The 13,334-nt window shown below is 42.6% G+C and overlaps 3 protein-coding genes across 6 annotated transcripts in view; 1 reads left to right on the top strand and 2 right to left on the bottom strand.

The window, feature by feature from the left end:
- Nucleotides 1-1,018, bottom strand: part of LOC120021188 (ER degradation-enhancing alpha-mannosidase-like protein 3) — a 20,158-nt gene extending 19,140 nt beyond the window's left edge. For 2 of the 3 annotated variants that reach the window (XM_038964828.1, XM_038964829.1), the window contains exon 1: nt 142-1,017. In XM_038964828.1, coding sequence (XP_038820756.1) covers nt 142-284 — 143 coding nt within the window. In that variant the 5' untranslated portion in view covers nt 285-1,017. Of the gene's footprint in view, nt 1-141 lie in introns of all 3 variants that reach the window. The other variant, XM_038964830.1, reaches the window with a different exon arrangement.
- On the top strand, nt 865-10,457 carry slc31a2 (solute carrier family 31 member 2). 2 transcript variants are annotated; one of them, XM_038964832.1, is made up of 4 exons: nt 865-1,034; nt 8,545-8,611; nt 8,975-9,179; nt 9,440-10,457. In XM_038964832.1, exons 1-4 carry the CDS (start codon nt 1,011-1,013, stop codon nt 9,603-9,605), a joined length of 462 nt encoding a protein of 153 aa, XP_038820760.1. In that variant the 5' UTR covers nt 865-1,010; the 3' UTR covers nt 9,606-10,457. The 2 variants fall into 2 exon arrangements, with proteins under 2 accessions (XP_038820760.1, XP_038820761.1); XM_038964833.1 differs by lacking the exon at nt 865-1,034 and adding an exon at nt 2,073-2,263.
- LOC120021892 (protein Niban 2-like) overlaps nt 10,458-13,334 on the bottom strand; it is a 57,192-nt gene continuing 54,315 nt past the window's right edge. Inside the window, exon 13 of the mRNA XM_038965731.1 lies at nt 10,458-13,334. Within this exon, the coding sequence (XP_038821659.1) occupies nt 12,220-13,334 (1,115 nt within the window). The 3' untranslated portion in view covers nt 10,458-12,219.

Below are 13,334 nucleotides of genomic sequence, written 5' to 3'. Positions count from 1 at the left end.
ACAGACAAGATGTCGGATAGGTAAAGTGTTGGTGTGTTCAATGATTTAGTCCCTTCGTCTTCACAGCACAGACCTCGCCACTCAGTAAAAGGTGGGCATTGCGCAATGCTGGAGAGTGATCACACACGGTTGTTATCTCACCTGATTTGGCTCTTTTCTTCAGGTAACATGGCCTGACCTTCCTGGCCATTGGCCCAGCTAAGAAGGCCTGTAAGGAGTAGGGCTCTCAGCAGCATGGCAATGCCAGGAGAACCCTGTGGCCAGCAAAACAGCTTTGCACCCATTTAATCTTTGACACGTCTGTACACAAGTGGGTGTTCCTGTGCTCTCAATGAAGTCCCTGAAAAATCATATCATCAATGCATTTCTTCTCCCGGGAACCTGCATGGGGTGGCCTCATGGACAAGCACAATAGTTCAGACTTGACAACTGGTTGTCTCCACTACAGTTGATGGGCTTAGCTGTCAAAATAGCTAATTGACAACAACAATCAGGTTCCTTGCATGTTACCCCTGGCAGGATCAATAATTAGCGAGCCTAACAAGAGAACCACCGGGTACGTTAGAGATTGTTGAGAACTTTGCCACAATAGACATCTGTAGGTGTAGCTAGCTTGTAAGCTATCTAGCTATGTCCATAAACTTTGAATCACACACGAAGCTCCTCTTCTGTTCACTAGCGTGATTTCCCAGTCTATAATCAGGCGTATACTCAAAATGACAGGAAGGAACTCCATCAGCTTAGCTGGCTAGTTAGCTAATTTAGCTAGCTAATTAACAAAGAGGAGCCATTGGTGATGTCTGCTTCGTATTGCAACACAACCCTCCTCTTCCGTGTCAGTCCCAGTTACACGGACAACGTCTGTCTCCCGACCCAAAGGGTTTTTTCAACCAAACCGTCGATGAAACCCCAGGGAGAAACCAAATCAGACGGTGCTCAGCTTCTTTGGTGGCTACTTACTTAGCAAGCAGTCTACTACACACAACAACAAGCTTTGAGGATACCTCTTGATGCTATTGGTCGAGGCGGCAGAGGTAAAAGGAAGACATTGGCCGTGTTCGAGGGGATCAGACCCGTCAAGTATGACTCACTGATCTACAAATAATAATGAGTAGTTATTTATGATACAATGTTCTTTGTGGATCAGTCAGTCGGCAGTCGCCTGCAATGTCGAACAAGCCCAATTTACGTCGTTTGTATCATGATGGAGCGTATCCCGATAAGAATATTGACGTCAAATGTTGCTGGTTTTCAAAGTTACATTGTTATCAGTTATGGGCATAATATTGAGTTACAATGTAGGCATACTTTTTTACCTTGAATATTTTTAGTAGCTAGATCAACCGGAGAAGCATGGTAATTATAAAACAACACTTTGCAATATGCCTATCCTTTCGTATGCATTATTAGACTATGGATTATGCCTAAATGTAGATTTAGCTATCACATTCGAATGTAAGTGGATATACTGAGATTGTATCCTTGTTTTATGGCGGTCCGCAAACAAATGTTATAGGTGCATGCCACCGCCTACTATTCTGTAGTATGAATTCATTACACGTTGTGAATGCAGTGAAATCTCGTAAACCCAAGTACTTCTCTGCAACTGCCACCACAACATCTATCCTCTGTCATTTGCGTTCCATTTCTGTGGTAGAATTGCTGGCCATGAACGCCCCAAAAAACTATCTTACTAAAGCCCATGTTATTCCTATCACTCTCTACTGGCCTCGACCTACTCACGATCTCTCAACCTGCCCCTGGACTCATCTTCCTCTACTACTATCTTCCCTGCCTCAGCATATGACACCTTCTGCACTACTCTGATCCTGGCAACCTCAACCTGCCTTTCTCTCACTGGGCATCTCTGATCTCCAGCACCATGGGGACCCCTACAGTTTACACACACAACTTTTTCCACCGACACTACACATCTAGGAATCTCCTTCCTACACATTGCTGCGGATTGCGTCTATCTGCTTTGCAAATTAATGATGTGCACAAGACTACATCTACCATCTACCCTTGCGACATTTTATAACGTCATGTGGTGCCGCGGCCTCATTGTCACACTGTGCAGGACAGAAGCATGTTTATGGTAGCCTGCTGCCCTACGGTCAGAAACGAGAAGAAGTGGAATGCAACTAAATCCCGTCAAAACAACGTCTCTAGTTCGCTCTCGTCGGTGATGGGGAGTGAAAGGGCCTGAGGAGACCCCCCCCCAAATCTCCTATTTGTCTGCTCAAGTTGATCAATCATGTCTGTAAGTAGTTTCTTCGCATAGTGTTGTTGCATTTGTTGTTTTGGTGATACAACACAATCATATGTAGGTAATACTTTTGCAGAGCATTACACCATTTAACTGTTTTGCATGACAGAGAGAGAGAGAGAGCGCGCGAACGAACATGTTGTAGGCTACTGTAATGTGAGTGCTGCTGGCGCTCTTGATACTTTATCATATTTTTTACTTATTTTTTAAACCTTTATTTAATTAGGCAAGTCAGTTAAGAACAAATTCTTATTTTCAATGACGGCCTAGGAACAGTGGGTTAACTGCCTTGTTCAGGGGCAGAACGACAGATTTTTACCTTGTCAGCTTGGGGATTCGATCTTGCAACCTTTCGGTCACTAGTATATGGAAAGTGACCAGCTATGTTATGTAAGAGGTTGAATGCTTTGAGCCATACATAGACCAAATGCCTAATTGGATGTCCACAATGTATCTTATGTCACTACATTATTCAAATCTGAAAATGGATCATGGGCTATATCTTTCCATAAATCACATTCTTATCGGCAGACTCAATAGCCTTGGTTTCTCAAATGACTGCCTCGCCTGCCTCACCAACTACTTCTCAGATAGAGTTCAGTGTGTCAAATCGGAGGGCCTGTTGTCCGGACCTCTGGCAGTCTCTATGTGGGTGCCACAGGGTTCAATTCTCGGGCCGACTCTTTTCTCAGTATATATCAATGTCACTCTTGCTGCTGGTGATTCTCTGATACACCTCTACGCAGATGACACCATTCTGTATACATCTGGCCCTTCCTTGCACACTGTGTTAACAAACCTCCAAATGAGCTTCAATGCCATACAACACTCCATCCGTGGCCTCCAACTGCTCTTAAATGCTAGTAAAACTAAATGCATGCTCTTCAACCGATCGCTACCCGAACCCGCCCGTCTAGCATCACTACTCTGGACAGTTCTGATTTAGAATATGTGGACAACTACAAATACCTAGATATCTGGTTAGACTGTAAACTCTCCTTCCAGACTCACATTAAGCATCTCCAATCCAAAAATGTTATCTAGAATCGGCTTCCTATTTCGCAACAAAGCCTCCTTCACTCTGCTGCCAATGACTGGAACGAATTGCAAAAATCACTGAAGTTGGAGACATATCTCCCTCACTAACTTTAAGCGTCCGCTATCAGAGCAGCTTACCGATCACTGCAGCTGTACACAGCCCATCTGTAAATAGCCCCTCCAACCAACTTCCGACCTCATCCCCATATTTGTTTTTGTTTTTCTGCTCTTTTGCACACCAGTATTTCTACTTGCATATCCTCATCTGCACATCTATTACTCCAGTGTTAATTTTCTAAATTGTAATAACTTCGCCACTATGGCCTATTTATTGCCTTACCCCCTTTGCACACACTGTATACAGATTTTTCTATTGTGTTATTGACTGTATGTTTGTTTATCCCATGTGTAACTCTGTGTTGTTTTTGTCGCACTGCCTTGCTTTTACCTGGCCAGGTCGCAGTTGTAAATGACAACTTGTTCACAACTGGTGTACCTGGTTAAATAAAAGGTAAAATAAATAAAATAAAAACAGGCAAAGGCTCCTGCTGAGAATTTCATGAAGAAAAAAAGTGTATGTATGCACCTATCTCACTGACCTCGTTTTCCTTCACTGGCCTTGAGACACTGCATCCAGTTTAGGAAACAGTAGGCTCTCTTGACAAGCAAATTGGCTGATAAGCTCACATGCGACAGCATGGCTGTCTTTCCATAGTACTGCTATTGTACGTCAGTACAAGCAGAATCTGTGCTCTAAGAATGGTGGTCATTGTCTTTAATTGCCACAATCTACTTGGTCTATTGGTTTTGGTTGGAAGACCAGAGAGCAATTTGTCTTGGAATGCAAAACCTGTTGTGGTTGTTTCCTCTGGAAAGACTAACTTACAATATGTCCTCCAGGGCAAACTTGACGAGTTTCTGCGAGTTTATAGGAGATGTGCAAATATATTATTGAAGGGGTTAGCCAACCCATAACCTACCGAGTATCTGGTTGTTGCTGCCTCTTATCAGGTGAAATTAAGTATACATTTTTTTAAATAATGTTATTCTGTAGCCTGTAAGTCCATACTATTGTGCTATTTTGTAACCTTTAAGTGAAAATGAATACTTACAGGAATTTGTGTGGGTGGTAGGGAGAGGAAAAGGATATATATTGATAACTCATATATACACATTTTCATTCTTATTTTTTTATGGAAGATGTTGGATTATTTGCCAGGAAAACTATAAAAACCAATTGTCCAAAATAAAATAAAGGAAAACATAAAAATTGAGATCTGTAAAAAAGAGTAATGAGCTGAGTATGATTGAATTATATTATTTGCTTATTGTAACATGTTAAATTTTTTAGAAGAACTTAACGTCATTGTTGCTTTGTGCTATGTATTTTATGTTTGTTGTTGGTGGTGATTGTGTATGTTTTAAGTATATGTGGTTTGTTGGTGGTGGTGATTGTGTATGTTTTAAGTATATGTGGTTTGTTGTTGTTGGTGACTAATATATTGAAAATAACTGAAAGGAATGCAAAACGTGATGTAGGTAGAGGGACAGATGAGGAGACGTTTTGAGATTCTACAGCTTGCTTTAGTGTGTCTATATATTTGTTTGTTTCTGAAATACATCGACTTTTTAAAAACATTTTAGTAATTTAACAGACGCCCTTATCCAGAGCATTCATTTTAAGATATTTAAGTGACACAACCACATATCACAGTCGTAGTATATCAACCAATTCTAAAGTTATAATCCAAGGAGATTTCCACATAACTTTTGCATTTGGTATACTTCCCCAAGATGCAAGGGGAGAAGGAGTTTGATTTCGTCTTACTACAGATCTACAGCTGACTGCTTTCACGTGATATAGTAGAGTACATCCAATTGAATTCAATCACCTCTTTGATTTGAACGAAACCTTTCATTCATATTTGCCTTTTGTAGAAGTGCTCAGAAAGGTACTTTTTGGACCTGAATTCAAAACATTCAAGAGATAACGGTGCTCAAAGTTAATCCTATTTTGCATACCTTGAGACATCCATGACAATATAAACATTTGATATAATTGAAAAGCTTACAAACAGGGTTGTCAATTTTTTTTTATCTTAAACTACAATTATCTAGAAACATGTCATTTCAGATTTTTTTCACCTATGCATATGTTGTAGCTTAGACCTATTTTAGATTATCTGAGGTGTTTGTATCGCGCTCGCCATTGGTTGAGACAACTCTTATACAGGGTGGGTGCCATGTTGTGGCTAATAAATGTACTAAAATGGGATTACAATTTAAATTCCAACTTTTAAATGGTACCACAGAGATTTTGTATTTTAAATGTATTTAACCAGGTAGGCCAGTTGAGAACAAGTTCTCATTTACAACTGCGACCTGGCCAAGATAAAGCAAGGCAGTGCGACAAAAACAACAACGCAGAGTTACACATGGGATAAACAAACATACAGTCAATACCACAATAGAAAAATCTGTATATAGTTTGTGCAAATGAAGTAGGGAGGTAAGGCAATTAAATAGGCCATAGTGGCTAAGTAATTACAATTTAGCAAATTAACACTGGAGTGATAGATGTGCAGGTGAGGATGTGCAAATAGAAATACTGGTGTGCAAAAGAGCAGAAAAACAAATATGGGGATGAGGTAGGTAGTTGGATGGGCTATTTACAGATGGGTTGTGTACAGCTGCAGCGATCGGTAAGCTGCTCTGACAGCTGACGGTTAAAGTTAGTGAGGGAGATATGTCTCCAACTTCAGCATTTTTTATTTTATTTTTTAATTTCTTTTGCAATTCGTTCCAGTCATTGGCAGCAGAGAACTGGAAGGAAAGGCGGCCAAAGGAAGTGTTGGCTTTGGGGATGACCAGTGAGATATACCTGCTGGAGCGTGTGCTACGGGTGGGTGTTGCTATGGTGACCAGTGAGCTGAGATAAGGCAGAGCTTTACCTAGCAGAGACTTATAGATGACCTGGAGCCAGTGGATTTGGCCAGTCCACCCACCGTCGAATGTCAACTTGAATGGGAATGTCTATTCTATTATAAAAATGTCTATGATTTCAATAGGTTTCCTATGGAAGATTGATTGTTTAATTTTAAAACAATGGATATTGCCACTCAAGTGAACATTCTGTGATGTGTGGACCTCTAACCATCTTTATGGTACCATTTGAAAGTTGATGTTTAAATTTGACACCTACTCATTCCAGGGTTTTTCTTTTTGTACTATTTTCTACATTTGTAGATAGTGAAGACATCGTAACTATAAAATAACACATAAGGAATCCAGTAGTAACCAAAACAGTGTTAAACAAATCAAAATATTTGAGATTCTTCAAAGTAGCCACACTTTGTCTTGACAGCTTTGCAAACTCTTGGCATTCTCTCAACCAGCTTCATGAGGTAATCACCTGGAATGCATTTCAATTAACAGGTGTTCCTTGTTAATTTGTGGAATATCTTAACTTTTTAATCGATTGAGGCAATCAGTTGTGTTGTGACAAGGTAGGAGTTGTATACAGAAGATAGCCCTATTTGGTAAAATACCAAGTCCATATTACGGCAAGAACAGCTCAAATAAGCAAAGAGAAATGACAGTCCATCATTACTTTAAGACATGAAGGTCAGTCAATACAAAACATTTAAAGAACTTTGAAAGTTTCTTCAATTGCAGTCGCAAAAACCATCAAGCGCTATGATGAAAATGGCTCTCATGAGGACCGCCACAGGAAAGGAAGACCCAGAGTCACATCTGCTGCAGAGGATAAGTTCATTAGAGTTACCAGCCTCAGAAATCGTCAATTAACTGCACCTCAGATTGCAGCCCAAATAAATGCTTCAGATTTCAAGTAACAGACACAGCTCAACTATTCAGAGTAGACTTCCTGAATCAGGCCTTCATGGTTGAAATTGCTGCAAAGAAACCACTACTAAAGGACACCAATAAGAAGAAGACTTGCTTGGTCCAAGAAACATGCGCAATGGACATTAGACCAGTGGAAATCTGTCCTTTGGTCTGATGAGGGCAAATTTGAGATTTTTGGTTCCAACTGCCGTGTCTTTGTGAGACGCAGAGTATGTGAATGGATGATCTCCGCATGTGTGATTCCCACCGTGAAGCATGGAGGAGGAGGTGTGATGGTGCTTTGCTGGTGACACTGTGATTTATTTAGAATTCAAGGCACACTTAACCAGCATCGCTACCACAGCATTCTGCAGCGATACGCCATCCTATCTGGTTTGGGCTTAGTCCCACTATCATTTGTTTTTCAACAGGACAATGACCCAACAGACCTCCAGGCTGTGTAAGAGCTATTTGACCAAGAACGAGAGTGATGGAGTGCTGCATCAGATGACCTGACCTCCACAATCACCCGACCTGAACCCAATTGAGATGGTTTGGGATGAGTTGGACTGCAGAGTGAAGGAAAAGCAGACACGTGCTCAGCATATGTGGGTACTCCTTCAAGACTATTGGAAAAGCATTCCTCATGAAGCTGGTTGAGAGAATGCCATGAGTGTGCAAAGCTGTCAAAGGCAAAGGGTGGCTACTTTGAATAATCTCAAAGACTTTTTTTTGGTTACTACATGATTCCATATGTGTTATTTCATAGTTTTGATGTCTTCACTATTATTCTACAATGTAGAAAATAGTTTAAAAAAAAAAGAAACCTTGACTGAGTAGGTGTGTCCAAACTTTTGACTGGTACTGTTTATAAACATGAAAGAGTTTACGTGTTTTGATGTTAAGGTTAAACTGTTTTTTAAGGAAAACATTTTGACAACACTGTTTGCAAGCTTTCAAATGATATCAAACTCAACCATTAAACATTTTAAGTGATGAAGACATGCATGTCTCATGGTAGGGTGGGGTATGCAAAATGTGTCAACTTTGAGCACCTCTATCCTGAATGTTTTGGCTTTCCAAAAAGTCACTTTCTGACCACTACCACCGTGGGCAAACATTTCTGGAAGGTTTCGTTCAAATCAAGAGGGGTGCAGTCAGAAAGTGATAGAAATCTGGAACGACCCATTAGTACTTTTGGGGGGGGGTTGGCTTACTGTGTTGTCATTATCTACCTGACCAAGCTTTATATATTATATTTCACATACGTGGATGTCCATGTAACCAGGATTTCCTGCACAGGTCCCAAATCTGGTCCACTTCCTTGCAGTATACTGCTGTTTACTTGTGCATATTCTTTGTTGTATTACAATTGCTCTTTTCTCATCCAGATGACCTTTGAGGCAGGGAGCAGCGTGATGCTGCTGTTTCACTTCTGGGATGTGCAAGGACCTGCAGGTAGGCTAACACTGACAGACCTGTGCCCTCAGGAGAATCTAAATGATATATTTTAGAACCCGTTTGTCTGGTTGACTCCATTATATTTTTTCAAGTACAGTTCAGCCCCACCATTCTGCATAGTGTGTTTCAGGTAACAAATGCACTTGTTGCTTATGTAGACCTGTTTCAATAGGGCCCCTAGTGACGCATGCACTGGTTTCTTACACTCATATTAAGTAACTGCTGTTGTCTCTACAGTACTATGAGTATAGCAGACACTGTGGTGTCACCACTGAGTTCCAGACGGACACAGTTGGGGCCACTGTTGATGACCATCATTGCTGTCAACCGCGATAAGCTCTGTGGCCAATGTGTTTGCAGGGATGGTGCTGTCGGTGTTCATGGTCCTCCTGTTGACCGTGTTCTACGAGCTGCTGAAGGTGTGGAGGATCTGGCTGGGGAAGCGCCCCTCCCCCTTCCACTCCTCAGACTGCCGGGGAAGCAGCACTGCATTAGCCAGTAGCCTGTCGGAGTCCTCTCTGGTCCCCATGGAACAGACTGCCCCCACTCGCTCCCCCACGAACAGGTAGGATTCACACAGGAGCAGCCCTGCCCATGTAGTTGTCTGTGATTACCACGTTCCAGGGACGCTGGCTTTCATCCACCAGGTCCCCAAATTGGCCAGAGTGCAAGTGCCTGGTTTCACAGGCCTACATGAATCACCGATCAATTATAAGAAAGCCGAGTAGGTCATTAGAGACGAGAACATGAACTGGTGCACCTGTATATAATTACTCCAGAGAGACTACTGCAATAACACTGTTCTCTCTGTCTCATTTCACCCAGATGGCTTCTCCGTGGGATCCAGACAGCCCTGCACATCCTGCAGGTAACCCTTGGCTACATGCTGATGTTGTGCGTCATGTCCTACAACACCTGGATCTTCCTGGGGGTCATCTTGGGCTCTGTCCTGGGATACTTCATAGGGTTCCCTCTACTGGGTCAAATCTGATCAAACAGAATAATCCTTTTCCTGGACTATAGATCTATAGGCACTAGTTATCCTGTTGGAGAAAGATGTGATATGTTTTTCAGAGCACAGCGTCTTTCATTCTGACCCTGTTGCACACTAAATGTGCGATAGCTCTCCCTGTGACTGTCGCTTTTCAAGTTACCTGAAGTGGAAGGTGGTTCTTCCCTACTTATCTTAAAGCAGAGGTGTGTGAAGTAAAAAGCAAGATGGAGACTTCCATAGAGCACACCCATGGTACATTTAAGATAAGTCTCAGGAAGTTAATGCTTTTTTTGTGTTACCCTGTATGACCTACTGTACTATGCATATCCACTGACATATGTTTGAGAATGGCCCTTGAGAAGAGCTCGAGTTCAACCTGTGGCCTCATTCTAGCATCTAACTCCAAGGTCAGGCTACTTGCAGAGGGAACTGAGATTATGCATTTCGTCAGCACTAGTCACAAGACATTTCCTGGAATTGCCACTGACAGCACAGAAGCATGTGATTGAGTGTTGTAACTGTCAGGCTCATTGGGTAACAGTGTTTTAATTACTCTTAGGTACATAGAGAACCGAATGTGGCTCTTGTTAATCATTTGTGAGATAGGCACTAAAAGGTTGGGGTATACTTTGTCCTAAATACATTTGAGGCATATTTCCTGTTCCTAATCATGGATGAACGCAAAGCTTTTTCTTCTTCAAATCCTATTGATCTACAGTAAACTGTGAAAGTAGATAATGGCCTGCTTTTAATCTGAAACACTTTTAGAAGGGTGCTTCTCAATGGACTTTATATGAACATGTGCTTACTACTGTTGTATTTTATTGATAGTAATAAAACAAATACCACTAACCTTTTAACATTTAATTTGATTTAAAAAATACATGATGATTGGCTTAAACACAGTTTACCATTTTAGTCTAGATAGATGAGAAATAGAAAAAACATATCAAATCAATATAAGTATAGTCTGTCATGCATAGCAAAATACAAATCAATAAAAAGCTCTTGCGTAGGGCTTTACACAAAATGAAGACTATGGCCGAGGATAGTGTATTGGCACCATACACACACAGTATTTGTCATAAATAGAGGAAGGAAACAGAAGGACTCCGTCTTAAAGGAATAGTTCAGAGTGAACTATCCTTTTAAGTCAGAGATACATGGACCTATTTTCCCCAAGACTACAAACTCAGCCTGGTTAAGAACAAATATATACAGTGACCATAAACATAGCATGGATAGAAAAATCAGCATAAATCAAATTTCCCTAATTTTGAAGAGTGGGGAAAATAAACAAATATAGACTTTGTTTATTCCCTTGGTGTGGCCAGAGGAGACTGTGGACAAAGAGTAAGGTGTGATGGGTCTGCACTCAAAAAGATATTGCATATAGCCAACTTCATTTTTCAATGTTTTTAGACTGACAGAGGCCTCTTCATGACAAGATACATAGCGTGCTGTCAACCATCTACACAACACTCCCACAGAGATTCTGATGCGTCGCAGAGCAAGTCCCTTTAGTAATAACTGTAAGCGTGCTCATGGCAGTGGCACTGTGGCTGACGCAGGACCTCTAGCATCTATAATAAGACTAGTGACTGCTACCAGTTGAGCAGCTCCCCTCACACTAAATAAGGGTTAGACTAACACAGACAGAAAAGTAGGAAGTAAGCAAGTGCCTCGCCATGCTGATGTCATGCACTGTGAAAAGATACCAGAAGGCTGCTTGTGAAAATGAAAAATAAAATGGTTGATAACAAGGCTTAACAAACTTATTTCAAGACAAAATCACTCTGGCTGATTTTATACACTAGTGTGCCAAGTCATTGTTAAAACATGTTAAAAAGCAGAGCTCCCAAGCCCTGAATGCAACGATAGCTGAATCTCTATAATGATATGTTTTCGACAATGCCCATTACAGTAAGATGTCATGACAAAGAGATAAAACAGAGCCGTTTGTGTCAAAAGCCAGCTTACAGTGCCTCCTAGTGCTCAGTAAGAGGTCATGCAGTGACCAGTGAGTGTGTACCCATGCACCATAAAGTGTTACGTCTATCCTGCCATGCATCTCTGTGAACATATCCTGAAGGCCCTTACACATGGGCATCTGTAGTGTAAAGTGTAACTTTTTCAACCTCATATTCATCATCTCCAGAATCATACCAGTGTCTACATGTGAAAACGCTGCGTTCCTATGATCTGTGGGTACATATATATATATATATTTAAATGCTTCTCTGTGTGACACCACAGGGTAAGATTCAAAGTCAGAAAATGATTTTCAAAACCTGCAATAAGTTTTCTAGCCCAAGGGAGGGTATTTTCTTGCTCCCCACGTCACTGCCAACCTCAGTGTTTTTTTCCCTTGAACTTTTTATTTGAAACTTTTGATGATATCATCAGGTAGAAATGCGCCATTTTCACATACGGTATGTTGACACTGGTATTGTGCTGGAGATAATGAAAATGAGGTAAAAAAAATAAAAATAATAATATTCTCCCTTGTTTTCCCATTCAAATCTCATATAAAATGTTGGTTTCAGAGTCCTCCCCGGTCTCAGAGTCGTCGTGAAGTGCAGCGTTTCCCTGCTCCACAATCACCACCACCTCACCTGGGTCGGTTAGAGAGTCCTGTTTTCAGAGCATCCTTCATTGGCTGAGCTTCGCCCTCATCCAAGGCCTCATTGGTCAGTGACTGGAAGCCGCTGTCATCGTGGTGCCGGGGGCTGGAGTCGGCCAATGGTGGGGCCAGCTCAGCGTCAGAGTCTACGGCACACTCCGTTATCCTGTCTTCGTCCTCTTCCTGTACCGCCATCTCTATTTCCTGTATGGCGTTCTCGATAGCCTCATCTTCTCCCTCGATGGATGAATCGACCTCAATGGTTGCCTCCACCTCGTCCTGCCTCTCCTCCTGTAAGTCTCCGACCTCTTCCTGTATCATTATCGGCATTTCCTGTAAGGCGTTCTCGATGGCCGCCTCGCCCTCCTCTACCTTGCCCTCAATAGCTGCCTCCCCTTTTTCCTGAAGCTCCCCCTCAGCTTTCTGGTATGGACCTCTTTCTATCAGCTGCTCGCTCACTTCCTGTGGGGCACTTTTCCACTGCAGTGACTTCCTGTGCACCTCCTCCACCACGGTGGTGATTAGCGTCACCTCCTCTTCGCCCTCTAGCGTCAGCATCCCCGGCTCTGTCCCATTGGTGAGAACAGCCAAGTCCTCCTCTGAGGCCGGGACTACCATCTCCACCACCGGGTTGATGAGGTAACGGATCTCCTGCACGTTGTCTGGGGAATTAGGCTCTAGTTCCGTGGGGGTCTTTGGCTGTGGTTCCATGGAGGTCGCTCCCACCTCCTCCATCTCCCCCTCCTCGGGGATGAAATCCACCCCCTCCTCCATCTCCCCCTCCTCGGGGATGAAATCCACCCCCTCCTCCATCTCCCCCTCCTCGGGGATGAAATCCACCCCCGGTACCTCCAAGCACGACTCGTAGGGCAGCGGGCTCATCCCGTCCAGCTTGATCATGGAGACCACTTGCCTGCGCCGCCATTTGGACCGGCCACATCCTTCCGGGGACTCGTCAGGCTCCTCATCCCCGCCACCGAACTGGGCGGCCCAGTCTACCGAGGGGCTCTCCCCCAGCAGGTGGAGGTTGGGGTCGCTGTTGGTCAGGATCATGCTGTCTCTGTACAGGTTGTGTCTCTTCTGGACTGCCGCCTCTTTCACAG

Source organism: Salvelinus namaycush, chromosome 26 (genome assembly GCF_016432855.1).
Source record: "Salvelinus namaycush isolate Seneca chromosome 26, SaNama_1.0, whole genome shotgun sequence".
In the NCBI taxonomy this organism is placed as follows: domain Eukaryota; kingdom Metazoa; phylum Chordata; class Actinopteri; order Salmoniformes; family Salmonidae; genus Salvelinus; species Salvelinus namaycush.
The sequence above is the reverse complement of the archived record's forward strand: the minus strand, read 5'-3'. Positions and strand labels throughout refer to the sequence as shown.